Genomic DNA, 25,094 nt, shown 5'->3' on the forward strand with positions numbered 1-25,094 from the left:
TGGATTGGCAGAGGTGAGGCCTGCTAAAAAGCTACAGCTGTAAACTGTAACAGTGCTCATATAGGGGCTGTTGGGGTTGTCTCACTTTTGGATGCAGGCTCCAGAGGCCGTCAGGGGAATTGCAGTTTTTGGCACTTCTGCACAGGTTTCAGTTTTTAGCCCTGGAGGTGCCGCCTGATATGAGGTGACACTTTTGTCTTTGTCCTCTCACCGTCTGTGAGAGATGAGTATCCACCATGTCCCTCCCTCTCCACCAGTCGGTCAGACGTCTGCCCGTCCTCGAGTCTGGTTCGGCTAAAAGGGAGATTTTCCTTCCCGCTGTGGCCAAGGGCTTGCTCATTGAGGTTGACCGGTTAGTGGGATTTTCTCTGTACTTCGTGGTCTGTGCCTTCAAGTGACTGTTGTTGTGATTTGGTTGATCACAGAGACCTAAAAGACCTGGTGACCTCTAATTTCCTGCTTCTAAAGTCAGACAGAGGCTGTTGTGCTCGGCCCTAAAACTCTTAGAAACAGCATCATCGTGGCCTCCAGTGAAGCTGTGAGGAGCCATCTTTGAGCAGAATATATCACTCAGTGTGCACAAACAACCATGTAGGTCTGTGAACTAAGCTGAGAGTGATTCTAGCTGCATGATTGTGAGTCAGTGTTATCAGACAAGTGCCATGAAAAGCCTCAAAGCCTGCAGTTAACCTGAAACGCTGCAGCACGAGTACCAACAGGAAGTAGAAAGAGAGCATATTTGTCACATATTAGCTCCTCTTCACTGACTCCCTGTTAAATCCAAGATTTAAAATCCTCCTTCTGACAGACGAGGTCTCGAATAATCAGCCTCTGTCGTCTCTTAAAAAGCTTGTAGTACAAAGTTATACTGGTAGAACACTCCCTCCTCAGACTGCAGCCTTATTTGTTGTTACTAGGTAGATTAGGAGGCAGTGCCTTCAGCAGTGCCTTCAGCTGTCTCTCAGTGGCCCATCTCCTGTGGACCAGCTCCCAGCTTGGATTCATGAGACTCCCGATTTAGTTTTTGTGTTTTTTCTCTAAAGCTTATTGTTAGAACTGGATCAGGTGTCTCTGAGCCGTATCCCAGTAACACTGCAGTAGGAGGGCTGCTGGGAGACTTCATCATCTATCACCATGTGTTCTCTTTGAAAGCTACATATTTGTTATATAAGATAACGTAATCAGGCACTGTTAGCATCTCTGTTTGAACACTTATTAATAGATATACATGACAACACACTGCCACAGTACCAAGATAGTTTAGCAAATGTATTTGGAAACAACAATGTACACGTCATGTAAGTTCATATAAAGTTTCATCCAGACTGATCACATGTCTCTGAGGTGAGGGGGAGCGGCAACATCACCTGCTTACATCATGTTTATTCCCTGTTCACAACCACAGTTTAATGATTCAAGTACAGATTTGAAGCTTTAACAAAAGTATTGCTTTCATTTCATTTCAAAACCTCCTTCTCTTGTTCTAATGGAGATTCTGGATGTTCACAGGTATGATCCAGTGACATGATGGAGAGTTTAAAGACGCGGCTCGAGTTCCCCAGCCCTGTCATACAAGCCCAGGTAAGAGGCGGGACTCTGCTCTGTGACTCCTCCCATCCAAATGATACAAATGATCCTTCCCTTGTCTGCAGAGATTCCACAGGTACGAGTGATTTGTTAATGATAGAGGTAAACTAGCAGCTCACACAGGCAGAAAATCTCTACCATTAACAGGAATTCAGCAATACTCATAGAAAAGTATCCTGATAAGACAGAGTAATCAGTAACTATTTGATAGAGTAACATGACTGTAAGGTGCACTGATACATGTGTGCAGCTGCTGGAGGATTTCAAAGAGACATGAGGTGAGTTTACAGTGTAACAAGATCCAAGACACAGAGTTACTTTGTATGTTTGTTGGAACCACAAGAGTTTGTGAGTCCCTCACACTCGTGTGTATAATATGTTTATGTAGAGGGGAGGCAGGTTTTACTGAACACACACAGACTCCCTGTAGGCTCATTCATTCATTCATTCATTCATTCATTCACACTGTAGTGTTGGTTTCTCTTCCTCTCTTTGTTATTGTGAATAATGGTACAGAAGTGTGATTTTCTTGTGTTGTAGACGGTGAGAAGTCTTGTTGCAGCTGTCTTAAAGGAAAAAGGGTCAAATGGGCAAATCAGCTGGTCCTGTGCTCAGGTGAGTTCCTGTGAGAGTCACATGATCATTTCTTTAGTTACATGAAGTATAAAAGAGCAGGAACATCTGCTTCATGTGGTCCTGTGTTTGATCCTCAGTTACTTTGACACATCTGCTGTGAGGCTGACACCTCTGATCTCACAGTGTCAGCTTTGTTTTTATACACAGATATAAAATATGGATATGCTCTGATAAACGATCATAGTTAGAATATTTCTGACTGTCTGAGTCCAAATTGAATCAAACCTTGTGAGTTGGGATTGAATCAGTGCTGAGCCCGAGTGGCTGGACTGAGTGGGACAGATTGCATTCTCACCTGCACCTCTGTCTTTGTCCGTTTTCATTCAGGGCTTCAGTGCATGTGTGGAAATGGCACAGATAGTTGTGTTAAACTTCTGAAACACTGACTGCATCACTGTTGTCGTTCAGGGCCCAGCACTGGAAGCTTTGTGGCAGCAGTGCTGCAGTGACTGTGCTGTGGTGTGTTCAGCGTGCTGTGACACCTTGGTGTTATTGGTGGACCAGGGCCATGCAGACCTGGAGTACATCCTCAATGGTGTCCTCAACCTCCTGCCTTCTGCAAGGTATGCAACGCGCAGTTATTGGACGCCACGATCCTGCCTCAGAAAGCTCAGCTGTTTGTCAATGAGTCTGATAGAGGCTCTGTAACCTGGCATCCATGCAGCGTTACAGCCGCTGCACAAAGGCACAACATGAAAGATAGACCTCAGCAGGAAATTTGAAAACATTGAAGCAATGAAAACACTCAGACTGTTAGTTTTTTCAGTTATTCTGACTCTGATATCCAACAGACACACTCAAGGGTTGATAAAAGTCATTCGGCGATTGTTGGAGATGCAGGCTGACCAGAGCGATGGACACTTCACCTGTCCATATTCTATCAGGTAAGTTTCTCATGTCTAATATCTAGAGATGTTCATACATATTGTCCTCTATAATCTATCAAGCTACAAATAGCTTGTAGCTTACTGCTAGTCCAAAGAAGCAGCATTGGTCCATCACCCACCTGAGGTGCTGTAGGGGTCCGGTGCTCTGTGGGGTGGCAGTCATGGCCCTGGTGCTTCAGTCCCAGCTATAAACTGGCTCTTGGAGCATGAGAATCCCAAACTAGTGCGTGACGTTGAAAAATACTGACTACATGTAAAGAGTGAGAGGTGGCAGACAGGGATGGGTATGTTTTGAGTAATTCTGCAGCTGCGTGGGAAACTTTGGGAATGAGAATCAGCACCTCCAAGTCTGAGGCTGTGGTTCAAAGCTGAAAACAGTGGAGCACCCACTCCAGGTCAAGGACGAGCTGGCGCCCAAGTTGGAGGCGTTTAAGTATCTGTGGGTGTTGTTCACGAGTGAGGACAGAGTGACATATTGACAGACGGTGGCTGCAGTGATGGGGCCGCTGTAAGAATGAACAGGGTTTAACATTAAAAGTTATGTTTTGGTCACAATATAGTGAGCTCTCCTCTTTTTAGTGTATAAAATCTGTTGTGTGGATGAATGCAGACTTCACCTCAAAGGTTGAAGACACTCGTGAACATCCATATAAAAATCAGCGGTGCATCAGAAAGATCTCCTCTGTCCAAATTGCTCTGAAACACCAACAGACTTTGAGTCACAATAAACAGAAGAAACTCCTGATTGTTTGCTTCCTTTGTGCTGAAACGTGGAGAGTGCTCTGATAGGCTGACGAGCTGGCGCTGTATTGAAACTCAGGGTCTGGAAATGGCGTGCTGAAGGGTGACACGTATGGTCAAACAGGTTACGTCATGTGAAGACTGGAAACATGGAGGACTAGACGTCTGGCCCACAGTGCAGGCTGTCACAGGCACACAGCACTTCAGTCAAAGGCTGGATCTAGAATGGTATTAGTGGATGCATTAGTGTGTATGGAACTGCTAACTTTTTGTCCCTCAAACTCGCCTCTGGTTAGAGGTGCGTGTGAGTACACAATATTTTTAAGCATGTTTTCATCCTCATAGGTGGAGCTATGTGACATTTTGCCTTTAGATTGTCACTGTGGGAGTGGGTGTATAAATCCAGTTTGTGTGTAAACAGTATGGATGTTGGAGGACTATTTATATGACTACATTTTACAAAAGTGACGATGTGTAGCACTTGGCCAATAGTAAAGGATCGATGCTTTAAAATAACACTGTCAATAGTTTTTAGTGTTAACAATTTGCACTTGTTCTTTGGAGAACTTGTAATTCAGTTTTATTTATACAGCAACAAATCACAACAACAGTCGCCTCAAGGCGCTTTATATTGTACAGTATATCCTATAATAATACAGAGAAAACCCAACAGTCATATGACCCCCTATGAGCAGCACTTTGGTGACAGTGGGAAGGAAAAACTCCCTTTTAACAGGAAGAAACCTCCGACAGAACCAGGGAGGGGCGGGGCCATCTGCTGTGATTGGTTGGGGTGAGAGAAGGAAGACAACAGCTCTTGTGTGGATTGAGGCCTTCTTAGTTTGTCTTCGTTGTAACAGACTGACTCAGTGGTTTGTTGGGAGCATGATTTGAATCAGAGCTGGGACACTGACCCGTCCCATTGCAGGAGCAGCCCTCACCCGTACGTCACAGCCCTGGAGAACAGAGTGGACTGCTGGCCGGCTCTGCTGTTCGAGATCGATGACTTTATCCAGAAAGCTGTTGACAGGTAAGTCTTACTGGCTCCTATCGTAGCCTGTTATGTTGTACATTACTTTGAAGACACTTGGACATTATGAGATGATATATTTTCAGAGATTCTTATGACTCCAGTGTGTGTGTGTGCGTTACAGAGATAAAGCGGCTTATATCACCATGCTGGCCCCCTTCCTTCGGTACCTATACTGCCAACCTCACAGGCAACCCGAGCACACGCTGCTTCGACAGAGTCTTCTTAGGGTGATGCTGCCCATTCAGGGAGGATCCAGGTCCGCCCCCCAGAACAAGGAGCAGGAAATGCTATCCCCAGTGTCTGACAGGCTGCTGCTCTGTCTTTGTCAGCTGGTTCCACACATGCAGGTAACACACTGAAGTCATGTTAGGTAACTGTACAAAGACACGGAGCAGGATGGAGCTACGTCAGCCTCTCCTCTCTGTCCCTGCAGGTGGACAGCGTGGAGGCAGTCCTGGAGCTGTGTGCATTTGTGGGCGCTCTGCTCCAAGATCTAACTGGGACCTCTGGAGACCAGTGGAAACCAGAGAAAGCGGCGCTGGCTCTGCAGCTGCTGTGTGCGTGTCGGCGATGCCTCGAGTTAAACGGAGACTGCAGACCAATAATCGGCTTAATACAGCAGCTGGTTCCAGCCTGTCAGGTGATCACTGTAAACAATCAGACAGCAGCAAAAATCAAGAAGCCGCGCTGCTGTGCTAGTTAACGTGAGTGAGCCTAAATATGGAAGTAAACAAAAGTGATGCTTTTTGTTTTACGTGTGCAAATATCTCTGCTCCAAACCTGAGCCTGGACTCACAGCAGCTGGTTATCAGCTTCTTCACTGACAGCAGCGGGCTGACATGGACATGCACACATGTGAATATCTGACACTCAAAGACACTTTGTAGAAATTTAGCATTGTTTGGTTCAGTGTTTCATAAAAGCCTTGTTGCTACCAGGGAGAGCACACCTGAGTTTAAGGCCTGAACAGGTGTGAAACCTTTTGTCCTCCATGATGGCTGAAAATCAAAGCGGGTCTCACTTTAGCCCGCTCACGCTGCCCGCCTCTCTGTGTACCTGGCCTTCTTTCTGTCACATAATGGTATGATCCCAGACACCCTGCGTGTGATTGGCTGCATGGTGTGCCCATTAAAATACAGCCCCACCCCTCCTACATGGCTTCTCAGCAGGGTTGAAGATTCGGCTCCTACGTACTGACGAGCCGTTAATAACACGTGAATGATCTCTGATAGAAGTATATGTGGCCTGTGTGTGTGACAGCCCTGCACTACAGTCTCTGCCTCTGCTCATTTTCATGGCTGTCATCAGGTTTGTTTACACTAACCTGTGTGATGAAGTCAGGCTGTGCACCCTCAGGCTACAGTCACATTAAAGAAAGCAGTGTTGGAGATGCTGCGTGACCAGGATTAGTGTGAAAAATTAGTTTAGACTAATTCTCACTGAAGCCATCAGAACTATGAACACGTGTGGAAGGAAGTAACTCAGAACATGTTTTAGATTCTTCACCCTTTGCTTTGATCGCTGCTCTGCATCCTCTGGATGAGCTCCATGATGGGTCACCTGAAGTGGTTTGTTCCCAGTGATGCTGAGCACTTGTTGGTCTCTGCGCTCCATCTCATCCAAACAGCTGATTATTGAAAGCTGACTGAAACTCTTCATCACAGAAACAGCTGTAGTGACGGTTACAGAGATCTTCTTACGTAGGGATTAAATGAACTGCTCTGCAGTGGTGATTGGTTCATGTAAATACAGAGTCTTCTTCACACACTGTCTCCATGCTAGGACCGATTCTGTTTACACGTTTCACCTTATTATCATCATTCACATCCTGCAGTTGGAGCCTCTCTGAGAGGAAGCCTGACCATCGATCCTGTCCATGCTTACAAAACCAAACATGCTGACTTATTTATTAGCTGTCAGTCTGCTGGTGATGTCAGTAAATGGAACAAGATGCCTTCTGGCCTATAGAGAGGTTTACACATGTGGGTCAAATGTCCCCCATTTTGAACCTTGTCAGTGCTGTAATGTGTAAGCCCTCGGGTCTCTGTGGCCTGGAGCCTGTGGCATGCATTGACCTGTTGGCATCGCTGTTTGTTTTCTGTAGGAGTTGCTGTTGGATGAGCTGATGATGGGCGTGGCCTTGCTCTTGTTGGAAGCTCCTTCAGATCAGCTGACCAGCCTTCTCAGACTTGGTAAAGTGATTATTTTGGACAAAGCTCTGCTGGCTTTAGCTTCCTTTAAGAGACTCTGAAGCAGTGAAAGAATTAGTGGGAACAAAACTAGGTTCTGTGTGCAGGTCATGGTTGGAACCTCACTTTGTGTCCTACATGAGATATTCTTTCTCTCAACACAGCACTGAGTTTGGTCCCTGAACAGGCGGAGGCGTCGCCCTGGTTGAGTCCGGTCCTGATTCTCCCCGTGTTGCAGCTCCTGTCCTGCTTGGGTCTCACTGAGCCGCTGTCTGACCAGAACACACACAGCACCAACCACAGGCTGGCTCACAGCCTGCTGCGCAGCATCGGCAGGCCCGCAGATAAACCCCAGCAGGTAGCCCAGCAGGTAGCCCAGCAGGTAACACAGCAGGTAACACAGCAGGTAGCCCGGCAGGTAGCCCAGCAGGTAGCCCAGCAGGTAACACAGCAGGTAAGCCAGGCCTGCTTCTCACATTCAGTTTTTGGAGCCTTTCTTTGAGGTGTAGCCAAGTTACAATAGTGCAGGTAGGTGTTAGGTGGTAGGTGTTAGAGCATTAGACCATAGATGACATCCATCCAAAAATACTGTTTCCCTCTCAGTGTCATAGCAACAGGACTTTACCATTCTGTAGCATGGCCTCTTCTTCAGGGTCAGCATCCAGTCTCTGGAGTGTTGTTCCTCTGGGATGCTTTGCTTGATCCTTACATTACACTTCATTAACATTCATGGTGCATCTGTAGCTTTGCTCTTTGTTCTTTATCATTTGTTTCTCATGAATCTGTCTCCCTCAGCCTGCCCCATCACTGCCTCTGTCTCTGAGTTCCTGGTATAGTGAGCTCAGCGTGTCTTTGTCGGTACTGCGCAAAGTGGCCAACAATCCAGCAGCAGCGACCGATTGGCTGTTGGCGGTCAGCTCCGCCCTGTCGTCCAGCCAGCGCCTGTCCTCCTCTCTTGTCCTGATTGTGACTTATCTCATCATCATGGGTCAGGAAAACATCTGCCAGCTGGCTTTGAAAGCAAGCCAGGCTGTCGCCGCTGCCGACCCCTGCCAGGTAGATAAATCTGTGGACTGAATATAAAGTAATGCATGTTCCCTCTGACATGTAGATATGTTGTATGTAAGGGAGCTAGCTCGTGTTTGTCTTTCTAAGTAAACACATGTTGATAAGCTGGTATTTTGGCACCAACACATGACTTTGAAATGGTTCAGATCAGCAGGAAGATAAAAGCTGTCACTGCTGTGTGATTGCTGCTAATCTGCTGCCGTATAAAGGGAGTGCTTAGGGAGTGCTTTAAGGGGACAGACTTCCCTCTGGACTTGTGTTGGAGTCACTAGCACCAGATGAAGTGTGAAGTTTACCCCTCATTACTCAAGCGTGCACCGGGCCCCAGAGGATTCACCTTCTGCTCTAATTGCTCCCAGAGTGCTGCACACACTGGTGTTTGGATGCACTGGTTGAAGCTTGTTGGCATATTTGAGTCCTCTGGAGATCTCTGCTCGCTCGTACTTGTCATCTTAAATCTGCCTACGTGCAGCAGCAGGTCTTTGTTACAGGAAAAGCCAGAAGCTAACCACTAAGAAACCTTAGATGATGATTTACTGCAGTGATGTTGATTCAAAGTGATGTTTTTGGCTCGACAGCATTAAACGTGTCATCGCTCAGCTTTATTTTCTTTGCCCCTCCCTCTCGCTCTCGGGCCGTGCAGGTGAAGCGGTCGCTCTGCTACAGTTAAGGCTCGGTGTGCCATTAGGTGTGTGGTGGTAATTAAGAGCTGTGACACTGCAGCGTGGTGTATCAAAGGACCGTGATGCTGTCTCACTGTTTCCTGATTTGTAACCTGTCTCATACTAAAGTGTCGGGACTTCATGTGTGATCTATGAAGCTTTAACTGACTGCAGAGTACAAGATGGGCACAACACATTTAGTATCACAAGGGCAGACTCAACCCTGCTTTATCTGTTTATGCTGAACATCCTGTGAAGCTGTCAGTTTGTGTACACGTACAGGTCGATGATGCAGCCTCTGTAAGGTCTGACAAAGTGCATTTAATGTTTGGTTGGTGTGTTTGCTGATGTGGGTGTTTCCCTCTGCAGGTCCCGCCCCTCCTGCTGCTTCTTTTTTTCAAACTGACCAAAGAAAAGAATCCCGTCCTGGCTCACGCTGTTCTCACAAGCCTGCCAAACCTCGGCACTCATAAGGTACGCAGCACGACTAAGAAGAACCTGTACTGACTGTGAGCGTCTGGAGACGGGGCTGGAACATAAGCAGCACCTTTCTACTTCATCTGAGCGCTCACAGTGTGTTTTAGTCCATCATACACACAGATGAACTTTTATCTGTGTGGGTCATCCAGGTCATGGTAGTCTGAGGAGCTTTTCTTCATCCAGGAGGCTTGTAGAGTTTAAAAACCAGTGACGCGCGTGTCCCAAATACCAGCGTGTGAGCACAATCCACCAATAACAGTGAATAACTGAAATGTTCCCCTCTCCATGTTTAGCACTTTGACAAAGGAACAAAGAGAAATTCCCGCGTCTTCCACACAGTTTTCTCTTTGTGAACACGGACAGTGTTTCTTGTACCAGTTTGTAGGAGCTGGGATTGGACTCCACCACAGCTCTGTGTGGGATAGATGCAGTGCTCTGTAGTATAAAGCACTCTGGACTCTCCAAACCAGCAGTCATCGTCTAACATCTGCCTTCTTCAGCTGTAACCGTGTGTTTCTCTTGTAAACTTGGCTCTGATCATATGTGCTGTAATATTCCAGCTTTGCTTCCCGATCGTGCTGCACAGTCTGCACATGCTGGCCGGCTCCCCCAAGCTGAGAGCAGTGGGACTGCGCCTCATGACCGCTCTGTGGAAAAAACAGGTTTGCAATAATAACTCATTACTATAAATGTCATATTCATGTGTTCAAAGCTTCTGTTTGTCTGTGATTGTGTGCTGCTTTGGTCATGTCTGTAAGGACCGGGTCTACCCAGAGCTGCAGCGTCTAATGAGCCAGCAGGACAGCAGGGTGGTGCTGGGGAGGGACGCCCAGTGGGAGCAGATCCTGGCCAGGGCCGCCTGTGTCAGGGACATCTGCAGAGAGAGGTGGGTCCTCCCGTACTTCCAGAAACAGTGGGCACTTCCTACATTCACTGGTTCATTCATTCAGTGGACTTTGCATGCACAGTGCAGACAGTGTGAGCTTCCAACACCAGGATTATTCATCTTCCCTTCTAATGAGTAATAATCACTGACTGGACTCTTCATAGATGTTTCTGCTCAACAAGCTGATAAAAGTTCAGAAAAATAGAAATATTTGTTTTTTCAACTTTGGTCACATCACATCAACTTTGCTTGTTAAGATAAATGAATGCAGTTTGTAGCTTTGCAGTGATGAAGCCTCAGCTCGACGCTCCACTGAGTCCCTGTTTCTCCAAAAATCAGCAGGAGTCCAGTTTTAAATATTTCCGTACAAATGTCCAGAGCAGGTACACGTGACTGAATCCAGAATGATCAAAGTCTTACAAAGTTCAGTTCAAACAGAGAGACTGAGAGACAGCTAACTTCCTGTCTCTGCCAGACTATCAAAATAAAAGTCCTGTTACACCTGCTAACATGTACATGCAGCTTTTTTAGCCAGCATTAGTGAAAACCTGGGAAACCCTCTGGATGGATGCTACAGTACAAATTTAGCAAATCATTGAGCTGTTTCGTTGTTTTCACAAATGCTTACGTTTGCTTTTATTGTAAAACCTTTGCAGCCATAAGAGTTTGCAATGATAAGAAGCTGTGTTTGCATTTACTTACTTAAACGTGTCCTGGCACTTTTAATGCTTTTTTAAAAATAAAAATAGTAACAAAATGAGAAAAAAACACATTTTCCACTTTGTTCACGCTGATGTGTGTGTTAACCAGGCCTTACCAGCATGCAGGGGACATGGTGGCTGCCATTTCACTCACTTTAAAACAATGCAACAGAGCAGACCTGGCAACCCCGGCTGCTCTCGTCCTGCAGGGTCTACAGGAGCTGTGTCGAGCAGAGGTACCTCGTCTGTCTCCATTTGTCTCTTTAAATTCAGGAATCATCATGTTTCTGGATCATAACTTTTGAATCTTTTCCAAAGTTCTGGTCTTAAAATAAATCTTTCTTTCTCAGGTGGTGGATATTATCTCAGCATGGAGAACTGTTTGGCCTGAGCTCAGCTGTCACTCACAGCCAGGAGTGGTTCAAGCCATCGCTGAGCTTTTGGCTCTGGTGCCTCAGCTCACAGTTAAATCAGAGCAGTACGAGGTGCGTCGTAACGTTCATGTTCCTCTGTGTTGAGGAGCTAACAGAGTGACACAGGAACTCCACCAGGTTATGTTTTTCTCTGTGGTTCTGTCTGTAAACAGGACTCTCAGCAGCTGTTTGTATATTCTAAGCTTACTGTAGAGTCACATCTCTACATCACTGTGTTTGGTAGCTAAAGTTAGCACATCAATGTAAAGTTGGGTAGAAGCACAAAGTACAGACGTGTGAGGGTCCAGTCCTCGGAGTCCTGCTCTGGTCGGACTTCACAGGGTCAGTAACTAATAAATGGATCAGCGAGTGTGAGCATCTTTTTAAAAACAGAAGTTTTGCTAATTTGTTGCTCTGGAGGATTCAACACAGCGCAGCAGTGGCCGTCCCAGCAGATGAATCCTAGACCATGCAGTGCTGCTTGTTGGAAAGCTCTCCTCCTCTCTAACAATGATATGGCGGTACAGCTTAGGTTAGCAAAGTTGCATCTAAACAAACACAAGACCAAAGGCCAAAACCAAACTTACCATGTTAGTACAGGACGCCTGATAGGGATGCTTTTGGGTTGCAGCCACAGGACCTGCGCAGCACCTTACAGTCACTGAGTCAGCCACAAATTTCTCTGCTGTGTGAACTTAAGCTTAGTGAAAATCGGTGACTGTAAAATGAAACCAATTGCTAAACCTCCTTAGGAAACTCAACTCCTTTGGAGTCAGCACACCCATCATGATGACTTTTTACTACACGTTCCTGGAAAGCATCATGACCTTCTCCATCACCTGCTGGTTCCACTCCCTCAGCCTTCATACAGGAACAGACTGCAGCATCAGTGTGCTCTAAAATCACTGGCCTGCCTGTCAGAACTCTGGCACAGGTTTTCATCAACAGGCCCTTAGACAGGCAGCCAAAATCATCAACGAGCCCTCTCACATTCTTCACCCCGCATTTCAATGGCTCCCCTCTGGGCGACGCCTCCGCTGCATTTCCTGCAGGACTGAGAGGAGGAGGAGCGCCACCTTTGTCCCCAAAGCCACTCTGCTTTTTAACTCCAGCCGATAAGAACATTTCACCAGAAACATAAACTACACTCTTTTTATACTACCAACACTTTACTCACTTTTAGTCACTTACAGTAATTTATTCACCTTTCAGTCACTTTAATTTTAAAACTGTATATTCTGTGTATTTATTATCTCACTCTTATTGTCCTTATCTTCAATGTCATGCTGCTCTGATGTTGGTTAATTGCCCCTTGGGGATAAATAAAGTCTCTCTGATTCTGGTCTTGTTTATTTATATATTGGTAGTTTGATAGGTTTTGTATTTGTATTCTTTTACATCATATTAAAATGTATAAATATATAGATTTAAATATATTTGTGTATTCATCTCTGGATTATGTTTGGTTTTCTTTTATTTATTTCTGCACTGGTTGTTGTGTATTACTATTTAGATTGTCGTTTTTTTTTCCATTATTGTAATTGTGTATAAAGTTTGATTTGAATAAAATTTACACTCCAATGCTTTCAGTGTTGCTGTGTTGAGTGTTTGCATGTTTAACGTTTGTATGGAAGACACAGAAAGACGTTTGGCTAAAGAAATCTGTGCTAGAGTGACTTTAAAAAATAAATAAACAGAATGTAAATAATGTTTAGTATTTGAGATGGAAGCTGTTTCTACAGGATCCTGATGGACACTCAAAGCTTTTATAAAATGTTCTCATTAGTTGTTTGCAGCAGAATATCAACCGATGTGAACCAAAACAACAAAAGTGCACAAGTGTGTGAGACTACAAATTATAGAATCAGTACTGCTGATTTCATTACTCTTAACTTTTAAAGGCAGGTTTTGTATCTGAGAGCAGGGACACTTGCTGTGTTCAGTGTGACTCGTCTCTGCAGAAGGTCAGGGCTCTGATAGTTACAGTTAGTGGGTGACTTACTGGGCAGGTGGATCCTGAGTGTCTGTTGCAGTCAGGGTTCATTATGGTCCTGGTTGCTACTGGAAATAAAGAAACAAAAGGAGGGTGTGTTGTTCAGGAAGTACAGACTGTAGCTCAGCAGGTAGAATTACTAACTGGAAGGTTGGAGGTTTGATCCCTGGCTGCTCCAGTCTGCACGCCACGGTATCCTTGGGCAAGATATGGAACCCCGACTTCCTCTCTGATGCATCCATCATAGTGTCATTGTTAGAAAAAGAAGTGCTTGTGTGAATGAAGCACGCTGTATAAAATGCTTTGACTGCTCATATAGAAAAGCAGCTTATAAGAACTGGTTCATTTTCCAGATAATTCCACTATTAAGACAACAGACATGTGGGAGGCTTTCTCCTGAGAGTCACACTGAAAGTCTTGCTGCTCCTCCACAAAATGACACAGCTCAGCTAAACACAACTCAAACTAATCTACACTATTTTTCTTTATTACACAGCATTTTTATAACTATTTCCAGATGTTTCTAAAGATGAAAACAGAATTAAACTCCAGCCTGATCCGTTTCTGAGGTTCCTGACTCTGAACGTCCCTCAAACGCCTCTCTGATCGTTTCCTTGCGTCGCTTTTACTTTCGCTTTCGTGAATGTTGTGGCGCAGTTGATCGTCTCCATGTTAAGGTAACGTTAGCAGTCTGTACTGTTTCCTGGCTAACATCAGCTGTGTGCAGCTTAGTTTCAGCAGAAATCTGCTTCGTTTTATGTGAGCAGTAGCGGTTTTTGATACGGGCGACACGGGCGGTTGCCCGGGGCGGCATCGTGGTGGCACAGGCACCGATCGGTTTTCTATCGCCCGTTTCCTGGGAGTAAGGGCGCCCTCTGTTTGCGAGGTGCGCCTGCTGCTTGCTGCACAGGGAGGAGAGGGCGGGGCGGCGGAGGATTCTCTGGCTGCCTGGAGCAGCGTCTAATAACCAGCTCGCAAAATAAAACAAAATAAAAACAAAACAACAAACACGAAAACAGCAGACATTAAGAGAGGGCAGAGGGAGAGGCTTCGTTTTATGTGAGATCAGAGTCTGGGAACGAGACAAACAGTTAGTTGATGATCAGCAGCTGAACTCAGAGTGGATCCACTGACTGGTGACTGTAGGCAGCTTCTCCTGCCTGCAGCAGTCTGTGGATGTATGGGCTCAAATTGTGGTCATAAATATTTTGTACTTGTAAATCAGGATTTTTAGGTGTAAAAAGAATTTGTGTGTGTGTAAAAAAAGATTTGTGTGTGGACTTAGCCAAGAAATACGTGTGAAACTCTGCACTCAAGTTTCAAGTTACAAGTACGACCCTATTTTTCTTCCTTTCATCTGACTGGCCAATGTCATTGGTGTGTTGTGGAAATGACAGTCTCCATTACAAAGCTTTCTTCGTTATGAATTAGCATACATGTTTTTATTGAACATTTGAAGAACCAACAAAAAAACCAGAAACCCTTGTAGAGGACATAAAGTCAGAGATAGAAACGACAAGGAGCAGGTGCATCTAGTAGAGCTGCTGCAAAAACCCACAGAGCTCAGCAGCCAGCGCAACAAACTCTGCATCCTTGGCTTTTAGTTAGCAGTTAGCATTAGCAGCACATGCTGCGTCCGATGTGAAAGGACTTTTATGCTGCGCACTGTGACTCACAGCAATGGTCCCGGGTCAGCCCTGACTTTGTGTTAAACTAATCCTAAAGTAATAATGGTATTTCTAACCACTGGTATACCACAACTTTATCCTTTCAACAGCTACTGAAAGTTAGGGAACCTAGCTGCTATCGGATAGTTATATAGAGATCCTCCAGCTTCAAACTGTATTACCCTTCAAGGACCTGCAGTTCAAAAAAGCGCCCCTCTGACAGCCAAACCCATCTGTTCTCTGATTGGATAATTACATTTGTGATTGACATTGACCAATCAGATGAAAGGAAGAAAAATAGGGTCAAAATTTGTACTTGTAACTTGAGTGCAGAGTTTCACACTTATTTTTTGGCTAAGTCCACACACAAATCTTTTTTACACACACACACACACAAATTCTTTTTACACATACAAATCCTGATTTACAAGACCTAAAATATTAATGAGAACAATTTGAGCCCATAGGTGGATGTTCATTAACTGCTGACAGTGAGACAGGGGTGTCCTAAGAGTTGCTTTTCGGAAGTCGCTGCCAACATTTCATCTATAAAATGCATTTCTCTGCTGTCGTATTTGTATGCAGGTTATTTTCCTTTTTCAGTTTAACTGGTGATATTCATTCGTGTATTGTAGGTGAATGCGCTGATGTTAGTTCATAAATTCTGCAGAGTTAGTAAACTGGCCGTTTTTGCTCAATAATTCCTGTTTCATGTTCAAACCATCAGACAGAAACTCTGCATTTGTTTTTATGTTCTTCAGCCTGTTGTTCTTGAGGGAATCTGTGATGCGTTTAATGACCCTCCACATGCTCTGAGGGTCATTTGAAGAGAAATAGAACTTAATCTTTAGAGCATAAGTGGGTTTTTGCCCTCTTTATGCCCGCGGTCAGGCTCTGTTTATTGTAGTATAACACAGGGGTGATTCTAGGATCAGAGCTTTGGGGGTGCTGAGCACCCAGAGAGCTGCCCATCCAGGCAAGATAATCTTTACCCGTCACGATGAGGCTTCTTCCCTGTCTCTGTCAGTCCCTGCATCCTTAAATGTCTCCAGTTGTCCCGAGTTCCCTCTGACTGTCTCCTGGGTCCATTTAAACTCCTGTTCCTCCCTGTCCTCATCGTCTGTTGTCTTCGTCTCTGTTATCAGTCATCATTATTTTACCATCTCTGTGCAAGTCTGCAAATTTCTTTATTAAATCATAAGATTCTTAAATTCATCAAGTCTCTCTCTGCCTGGGTCCTCGTCACAAAACATGACATCACCGTTTTGTACATTTTAACACAATTTAATCCCCACATTTGTGAAAGAAAAGCAAAACACTTTTTTAAAGTCTTTAACAAAACTATCAAATCTGATAAAGTTTATTTAATGCTGCAAACGAAGAATGGATTGGAATTAAAAAAATACATATCATAACCTTAAATTACTCGGGGAAATGATGAATGATCCTCATAGTGAGTAAAAAGTAAACTGAGTGCATTTTTTGGACAGAGATTCACTTTTAATGTGTATGTATAATATAACACAGATACATAAAAATACACTCCAAGAATAGAAGAGTCCTTGAAATGTATAAATGTACAAAATATTGATAAAACAATTATAAAAATGGAGGCAAATTTGCCTATGGTACAATGTATAGAATGTATGAAAAGATCATTACTGCAGATACTACTATGGCTCTGCAGATTTTTTATTTTAGCCTGCGTCGCCTCACCTTGAGGTTGGCAAATCTGTCTGTCACTTTTTGGTGGTCGACTCTCTCAAGCAGTTTAACAGTTTCTGCTTTGCCTGTCACTGTTCCCTGTCTGTTTTCTTACCTGGTTCTTCCTGACCTTCTACTTTCTCCTCACGTTCCCCTCTTTCCTCTTTCCAGTCATCCAGGTAAGGGTTAGGCAATGCTGTGATTGCAGACATTCCCCAACTCTCTGTGAATGGTATTCATGGCCATTGATCAGTGATTGTTGATCAAGGGTCATGACCTCCCAGCCATTGTGCAAATGTCCTGTTTATAAGATTGGGGAAACCTGCAGTCAGCTGAGACTGAAGGAGTCACCTGGATGATGATGAAATGTTTCTCCCACTGAAAACATCCAGATGAACAGAATCAACTTTTGGGGATTAAAACGTGTCTGAATTAATCAGTGGGTGCTGAGTGGGTCAGTCAGTGTGTCTGCTGGGCTGATTTGTGTTTCCTCTGCAGGTGAAGGTAGAAAGTGTGTGTGAGCTGATGTGAATTGAGCAGCATGGATCAGTGTGAGGACAGAGAGGAGGGAGTCCCTCCCTCTAAAAGCACTCTGTGTGGGGAACATGAGAGCCAGACCAAAGCTCAGAGGTGAGATGACCATCTCTAACTGTCCGTGACTCTTCTCCATGTCACAGCTCAGCACTCACATCACTGCTCCATCATTATTCACACTCATACCTCTGTGTGTGTTGTTTTAAAGCCCAGAGCTGTGGGGCGTACCAGGCTCAGCTGGACATAACCCTAAAACTAATCCAGAACCTGGACCTGAACCCAGCTGTGTTTCCTTAAAGAGCAACGACTCAAAGGATATTATTGTAAACTTTAACAAAAGACTGTTATGTGACAAAGAGTAAGTACATTATTTTTTATGAGATTGTTCATCATGTCTTTAATTTAATATTTCCAGTTTTTTCCTTCCTATCTCATGAAGCTGTTACATTTATTGTTTTTCTTTTAGGATCAATAAGAGGCCAGAATCTCCTGGACCTGAACCCAGCTGTGTTTCCTTAAAGAGCAACAGGTCGAAGGATGTTGGTGTTTACTTTAAAGTCTGTTCTTCTGCTGCTGAGAGGTAATGTGTGTCTAGATGTTGTTCCTGTATTTTTGAATAAATCCTCATGTTTAATATCAGCTCAGCTCTTTTTCACACACATTTCTATGTTGGTGTGTGAAGCGGTGTGTGTTGGAGTATTTCCACAAACACAGCAGTCAGAGTGGAAAGAGTGGATGTTGTAGGAGGTGTTTGTGTAGTGAAGAGGCTGAGTGTCTGTAGGACTCCAGCTGCTCCAGCAGGTGTCTCCTTTGTGCTTTGCTTCAAACACAGTGTAGGGAGGAGCTTCCACTCAGGTGTTTCAGGTGTTGCTGGATGGAGGAGGACAAATAGTTTTTCCCTTCAGTGACACTTCAGCAGCTCAATGTTCTGGGGAGATGTTTGTCTTCATGAAGGTTTATGGATTATTGTTCTTACTTTGGTTAAACTGAGCAATACATTTTCCATCTAACATTTACAGTAAATTTCCAGGTGAAAAAAAGATCTGCAGCTGCAGCCTCTGTGATGTTTCACAGTCTGAAAGGAACAAATTCAACCAGAGTTCAAACAAAGGCTTAATATACGTGTGTGTTTGATATAATGCCAACAAGTACAAATAGGTGTTCTTACAGGTCTTAATCACAGAGCTCTGATAAGTCTGGTGACTTTCACAGTCAGTGATTTTGCTGCCTTTTATTCAAAGTCTCCCACATTCATACAGAGCTTTGAACACCAAACTCCTTTACAGTCCTTCTCCTCTCACACACCATCACACGACTGATTTGTCTGCAGCAGCTGTGTTACTGCTAGTATTTTATTATGTGTGTAATCTCCTCATATTGTTTCTATGGTTTAGTTTGACTTCCTTCTGCAAACTCAGCTGCTCTGTTGCTGATACACGTCTCCATCAATATGATTGATCAGATGCTGCCAACACCATGTGTTTCATGTGAACGCTCAGCTGAAACCCTGGGTTGACTTATCGAGTTAATAACAAGCTTCACGTGACTGTGAATGCTAAAGTGAATCCAGATAAAGGAAAGAGACCCTGCTAATGTTGGACTCACTTCTTAGTGTAGATCCCAGGAGGAAGTTCAACATAGCAGCCATTCTTTGTGCGAGCTCGACCAAACCTGAGACCACAGTGCAGGATAATGATTATCATCTGTCTCTGTCAAGTACATTTAAAATCCACAAATAACATAAATAATTATATTTGATCATTAAAAATATGTTTTCAGTTAGAAAAGCATGAGCACACTGGTGGATTACAGAAACATGAAAACTCGTTAACAGTAAAGTTAATTTAGGCGTAAACAAAGAGGCAAACATACTTAAGTAGAAGGACTGATGTTTGTGTTAAAATAGCCTCTTAAAGCTGAAATACTGATTCAACTTCTTTACTCAAGTAAAGGTAAAAGAGTCCAGGCTCTGAAATGTACTCACAGTGTTAAAGTAAAAACTCCATCTTTGAAGGAAATTTCTGCCAGTTTTTGTGCAAAGTTACCTGAATTTCTACCTCCAACATTAATATGAGAAAATTATCTGAACTTTTATTCTAGTGAATTTAATCAGCTTGAACATTTTGTAGCACAAAAGTAGAAAAAACCCAAAGGGAATAAAAATTAGCTCCATTTGCTGTTGCCTGCATTGTAGATGGGCGGCTTTGCCTCAACACCTGAACAGGAAAATGAGTTTAGTCAAGTATTAAAGTGGGATTGAAGAGGTCAGGAAACCAGAGATCAGGTGTTGTGGTGCAGCATGGTCACAAGAATCATTTAGAAATAAAATATTTTCTCTTCTAGATTTTCTGCACACAGTCTGATGTGCTGCTGCTCTGAGGTTTACTGCTCTCTGTGTACTTAGAAAACTGTGAGGTACAAGTTATAAGTTATAATGGCTGATTTCCATATAACGGTGGAATTCAGTGACGTAATCGTTAAGTAAGAAGAAAGTTTTAAGCCTAATCTTGAAAGTAGAGATAGTGTCTGTCTCCTGAATCCAAACTGGAAGCTGGTTCCACAGAAGAGGGGCCTGAAAACTGAAGGCTCTGCCTCCCATTCTACTTTTAAATACTCTAGGAACAACAAGTAAGCCTGCAGTGTGAGAGCGAAGTGCTCTAATAGGGTGATATGGTACTACAAGGTCATTAAGATAAGATGGGGCCTGATTATTTAAGACCTTGTATGTGAGGAGCAGGATTTTGAATTCTGGATTTAACAGGAAGCCAATGAAGGGAAGCCAAAACAGGAGAAATCTGCTCTCTCTTTCTAGTCCCTGTCAGGACTCTTGCTGCAGCATTTTGGATTAACTGAAGACTTTTCAGTGAGTTTTTAGGACTTCCTGATAATAATGAAGGAGTCAATGAGGCCTTCCACTCTTTCACCAACAGCTTCCTCCCCAGCATAATAGCCGTTTGTACCCAATAAGCAAGAGGAGTGGGTAAGTGACTCAAAGCTGAAGGGTCTCCTAATACATAAAGACTGTTCATAAATGGGACCCCTTGACCTACAACCTTCTCTACTACAGTGTGACTATGAATCCAATAATCTTGGACTTTGGAGCACCCCCAAAGCAAATGTAGAAGTGTGCCACTTTCCTGCTGGCACTTCCAGCATGCATCGTCAGTCACTACACCCGCCCTATGCAACCGTGAGGGTGTCCAGTAAACTCTATTTAAAATCTTAAATTGAACCAATCTTGAACGCAATTCACGTGACATTTTTTTCAAATTCCTGAGAATGCCATTCCATTCCTCCACTGTAAAGCTGAGACTTAAGTCCATTTCCCATGTTCTTTTGAGGGACAGTGTATTAGGATCAGAAGCTAATAAAAGCATTTGTAATAAGCTGATGCCTCTTGTCCACACCGGAAGATTTTTTTGGTTTCCTCCAGAAAGTCGCAGCTTAAAGGGAACTTTGCGGATGAGCCAAATGTATTAACCATCAAATGTCTTAGTTGCAGGTATTTCCAAAATTGCTGCCTAGGTAAATCAAATTCTTCTGCAAGTTTTTCAAATGATTTAAATATACTCTTTTCGTAAAGATCCCCCAGCACCGTTATACCTCTCTGAAACCAGAGCTTCCAAAAGAAGGGTAATTTGGCAATAGAAAGTTTGGGATTATACCAAATACCAGCAGATTGGTTGAGATATGGGTCAAATTTGAATAATTTGGACATTATTTTCCATACTTCTTGCAAATGAGAAAATACCAGATGTGATTGGATGTGGGGGGACAGATTAGTTGATAAGCTATATAATGGTGTAAATGGCGAGCAAGCAGTACTTTCAATGGAGAACCAAGGAGGCGCTTTCTCATGTGCCAAATGCCGAAGAGAAAAAGCATAATGATATAAAAGTAGATTAGGCATCCCTAACCCACCTCTGTCCACTGGTTTCTGCAATTTTCTCAGATTCAATCTAGGCTTTTTATTACTCCATATAAATGCTTTACAAAGCTGGTCAAATTGTTTGATGTTTTTCAAAGGAACATGAATTGGTAGAGCCTCCAACAAATAATTGAACTTAGGTGTACATACTATTTTAATTACATTTACCTTTCCCCACATTGAGAGATACATCTGAGACCAACGATCAACATTAATTCTCATATCGCTGAGTAAAGGTTCAAAATTTATCTTTATCAGGTCTGACAGATGAGGCGGGAAGGTAATGCCCAAATACTTAATGCCCTTCTGAGGCCAGGAAAACATACCGGTTTGAAAAAGTGACCTAGGACAATAACTAGTTAATGGAAGGGCCTCTGATTTGGTCCAATTCACCTTGTAACCAGAAATAGCTGAGAACGTATTTATTACTACCTGCAAGGACTTTAAAGACTTTTCTGGCTCTGATATAAAAAGCAAAATGTCATCGGCGTACAACAACAGTTTATGACAGTCTCTCCCTATACTGACACCTGGATAATTGGGTTCCCTACGAATAGCCTCTGCCAGCGGCTCAAGGGCCAGAGCAAAAAGGAGTGGGGAGAGGGAATATTATTGACTCTTTTAACTTGACCCAGTGGGTTACTGGTCCCACGCATGAAAAAGGTCACACCCTGGACTTGGAGCTTTCCCACGGGCTGGATATATATATGGAAATATCTGAGTTGGGCATCTCCGATCATTTTCCTGTGTTGTTCACTCTAACGCTGCACTGCTCGGTAGATAAGCCGTGCGCTCCAGCGCGTAAAAAGCGCTGGGGTGCTCTAACAGCGCCGCTTTTTCTGCTGCCTTTATGGACTCGGGAATAATGAACTCCAGCTGTAAAAGTGTTGAGGACCTTTCGGACACTCTTCATTCTACCTGCACTGATATTTTGGACTCTATTGCTCCGTTCACGACTCTGCGCGCTCAGCATTTATCAGAGCTATGGTTGAATGAACATACGCACTCCCTTAGACTGTAGACGCGCCGAAAGGAGATGGGAAAAGGACAGATTGTATGTTTCTCTACAGATTTTAAGGACTTTCTGTCTTTCTTACCAAGAAGCTGTAAAAACTGCAGACACAGTTTGTCTTAAACTTAGTGTCAGTAAACAGTCACAGGCCTCAGGTACTTTTTAATGTCCTCAATCGTTTTCTTCCTTCACGTGATAATGTCGGAGTCATTTCTTCACCAAGTATTTGTGATGATGTTTTAGCATTTTTAACAACAAGGTTCTATCTATTAGGGCTCTTGTCTCGCCGACTGCTGCCTCAGATCCGAGTCTTTCTCCTGTGTGCTTAGCTGTCTTAGAGCAGTTTGATCCCGTCTCCCTTAATGACTTGACTGCGGTAGTTTGTAACCTAAGATCATCACACTGCCCCTCTGATTGTCTCCCCCCAACTACTCTTTCAAGGATTGTCAGGTTGGAGATTGGCCTATAATTAGCTAAGACAGCTGGTCTAGGGATGCTTTTTAAGTAAAGGTTTAACTACAGCCAGCTAGGGATGGGTACCGTTTAGATTTGAAAACCTGCTGAATCAGAATCAGTTGCTGATGATGGCTTTTTTCTTTTACATTAATCACGTATAAGCTTAACTCAAAGTGAACATAGACTTGATTGAAGTAACTCAGATCAGCCAATTCAAAATGCTAATTCAATCAACTCTGAGTTTATGGCTAGACTCAGTTTGTTGGCCCTGCACCTTAAAACTATTCCCTGTTGGTCCCTCATGTTTTTTGGATATTGTTTTCACATCTTATGTCACGGCTAGCGGGGCGAGCCATGTTGAATTTAATAAAGGACCCAAGATGCCGACACTGCTGTGAAGTGAGTGAGCTTTATTGAAACGGTGCAGTGGAGATGGCCTGTGCAGAAGCTAAGATAACCTCTACTGAAAAAACTAAAAAACTAACCTGAAAGCTTAAACGGAGACACGGGGAGATAACACAGACGAACCAGCAACAAGCAGGAGAAAACAAAGGGCTCATATACACAAAAGAGCCATCAGGGAATGAGAAAAGGGAGACACAGCAGGATCAACTGGACACAACCAGACAAGGGGAAGCAAACTAGACACACTAACGTAGGACATGGCTCTGTCAAAATAAAACAGGAAGTGAACACAGAGACACAATACTAACACAGTACAGAGGGAACACAGAAACCAAAGCCTCAGAACTAGAAAATCTTAATCAGGATGAAATTGTAACAAAAGACAATAACAATCAAAACAAAACCACTGAGTCCACAGACTCGGGACAGACATCGGCTCAAACTGTGGTCATAAATATTTTGTAAATCAGACTGTGTAGTTGTGAACTGAGTTTTGCAACATTGTAAAACAAAATATCTGAAAAGTTTATGTTTTTGCGTTCATTGATTTGTGTGTGTAAAAATGTAAAAAGTGTAATAAACATTAGAACTACTTTTGCTGACACAAAGTTTGGCGAGCACTGCAAGTTGTCCCTTTAAACCAGTCACTGATATAAAGAGAGCACCTTGTTCCAGGGCATCTGAGCATGGAGGCAAAGCTTCATGCAGGAGATGGTAAGAGCTGTTGGGACTAAAGAAACTGAGCAGAAAACTACAGACATCTGGAAACTGAGTTGTTAATTCTCAGTGGGATCACCAGGACTAGCAAAGCTTCACCATGACAGTCATCTGATTGATTGAACCCATCCAAACATCACTTCATGGACCTTTAGCTTGTGTCTGTGTGTGGACAGACATAACATGAGCTAATTATTCATTACTCCTCCACAGAGTGGAGCAGGAGAGAGCAGAGGTTTCCACTGGTCAGTCTGCACAGCAACATCAAACACACCTGGACTCTGTGGTTATGGTTTGTAGTACTACGTTTACATTTGTTCTTTTCAGTCACCTCTATGCTGCACTTTGTGGACCAGAGGATTGTCAGTGTGTCCAACAGAAATCAGAGTTTGGGCTCCATGATTTCAGTCAGATTGGGGTGACTGTAGCTCAGGAGGTGAGCAGGTCAGCTACTAGTCAGAAGCTTTGTGAATCAAACCCTGGCTGGCAAATGTACTGGGTAACGTACTAAACCCAAGCTGCCCTCTGATGCATCCATCAGAGTGTGAAAGAAAGTATTTAAGCACAGAACAATGTGCTTGGTTGAATGAGGCATGTTGTATAAAATGCTTTGTGTGCACAGAGTATCACAGAGAGCTGTATAAGAACCAGTCCATTTACCACTGGGTAATTCATATAGTCTTCTTTTCCAGCGGCTGGAGGAAAACATCACCATGTTTGTGAAGAATGAGCTGAAGAACATCCAGAAGGTTCTGAGTCCAGATCACCCAGAGACTTTAAAGAGCCAGATGGAGGATGAGGAGATGTTTGAAGGTGAGGATGAAGATGAAAGAAAGAGCTGCAGAGAAGCATTTCTGAAGATCACACTCCACTTCTTGAGGAGACTTAAGCAGCATGAGATGGCTGACCATCTGCAGAGCAGTAAGAGAATTTCTCTAAAGACTGAATATTGATCTTTCCTAATAGCTCAAGAAATGGACCAATAGACATTCATCCTTTCAGGGTACTGAAAGGCTGTGATATTTATTGTGTAGTATTTTTTTCTGAATTTCTTATTTTCAGAAATATTTGCTCCACTCTGTAAACGTGAACTTAAAGCCCAACTGAAGAAGAAGTTCCAGTGTGTGTTTGAGGGCATCGCTAAAGCAGGAAGCCCAACCCTTCTGAATCAGATCTACACAGAGCTCTACATCACAGAGGGAGGGACTGCAGAGGTCAATGATGAACATGAGGTCAGACAGATTGAAACAGCATCCAGGAAACCAGACAGACCAGAAACAACCATCAGACAAGAAGACATCTTTAAAGCCTCACCTGGAAGAGACGAACCAATCAGAACAGTGCTGACAAAGGGAGTGGCTGGCATTGGGAAAACAGTCTTAACACAGAAATACA

The 25,094-nt window shown here is 43.6% G+C and overlaps 2 protein-coding genes across 2 annotated transcripts; both read left to right on the plus strand.

Moving 5' to 3' along the window:
• The first annotated feature begins 1,374 nt into the window (after nt 1-1,374).
• Nucleotides 1,375-12,868, plus strand: LOC134623277 (focadhesin-like). The gene is made up of 15 exons (XM_063468428.1): nt 1,375-1,581; nt 2,128-2,202; nt 2,632-2,786; nt 3,015-3,107; nt 4,780-4,881; nt 5,006-5,231; nt 5,318-5,524; nt 6,989-7,076; nt 7,238-7,431; nt 7,869-8,129; nt 9,173-9,277; nt 9,844-9,945; nt 10,042-10,169; nt 10,980-11,106; nt 11,221-12,868. Exons 1-15 carry the CDS (start codon nt 1,525-1,527, stop codon nt 11,386-11,388), a joined length of 2,088 nt encoding a protein of 695 aa, XP_063324498.1. The 5' UTR covers nt 1,375-1,524; the 3' UTR covers nt 11,389-12,868.
• A 285-nt stretch (nt 12,869-13,153) lies between these two features.
• Nucleotides 13,154-25,090, plus strand: LOC134623276 (uncharacterized; the record flags this gene model as incomplete). Its single annotated transcript, XM_063468427.1, has 7 exons — nt 13,154-13,953; nt 17,188-17,277; nt 17,390-17,539; nt 17,648-17,761; nt 23,913-23,991; nt 24,392-24,620; nt 24,762-25,090. Coding segments are annotated over exons 1-7 (999 nt in total), but the record flags the coding sequence as incomplete, so codon positions are not given.
• Nucleotides 25,091-25,094: the final 4 nt, after the last annotated feature.

This window comes from Pelmatolapia mariae, unplaced genomic scaffold, assembly GCF_036321145.2.
Source record: "Pelmatolapia mariae isolate MD_Pm_ZW unplaced genomic scaffold, Pm_UMD_F_2 NODE_ptg000509l+_length_25166_cov_1, whole genome shotgun sequence".
In the NCBI taxonomy this organism is placed as follows: Eukaryota; Metazoa; Chordata; class Actinopteri; order Cichliformes; family Cichlidae; genus Pelmatolapia; species Pelmatolapia mariae.

What these genes read in the sequence shown, in the direction of transcription:
- LOC134623277 (XM_063468428.1), top strand. Translation starts at nt 1,525, where the DNA reads ATGATGGAGAGTTTAAAGACGCGGCTCGAGTTCCCCAGCCCTGTCATA. An exon ending in ATCCAGAAAGCTGTTGACAG is followed by an intron (nt 4,882 to 5,005) that starts GTAAGTCTTACT and finishes TGTGCGTTACAG; the next exon opens with AGATAAAGCGGCTTATATCA. An exon ending in AGGAGCTGTGTCGAGCAGAG is followed by an intron (nt 11,107 to 11,220) that starts GTACCTCGTCTG and finishes TTTCTTTCTCAG; the next exon opens with GTGGTGGATATTATCTCAGC.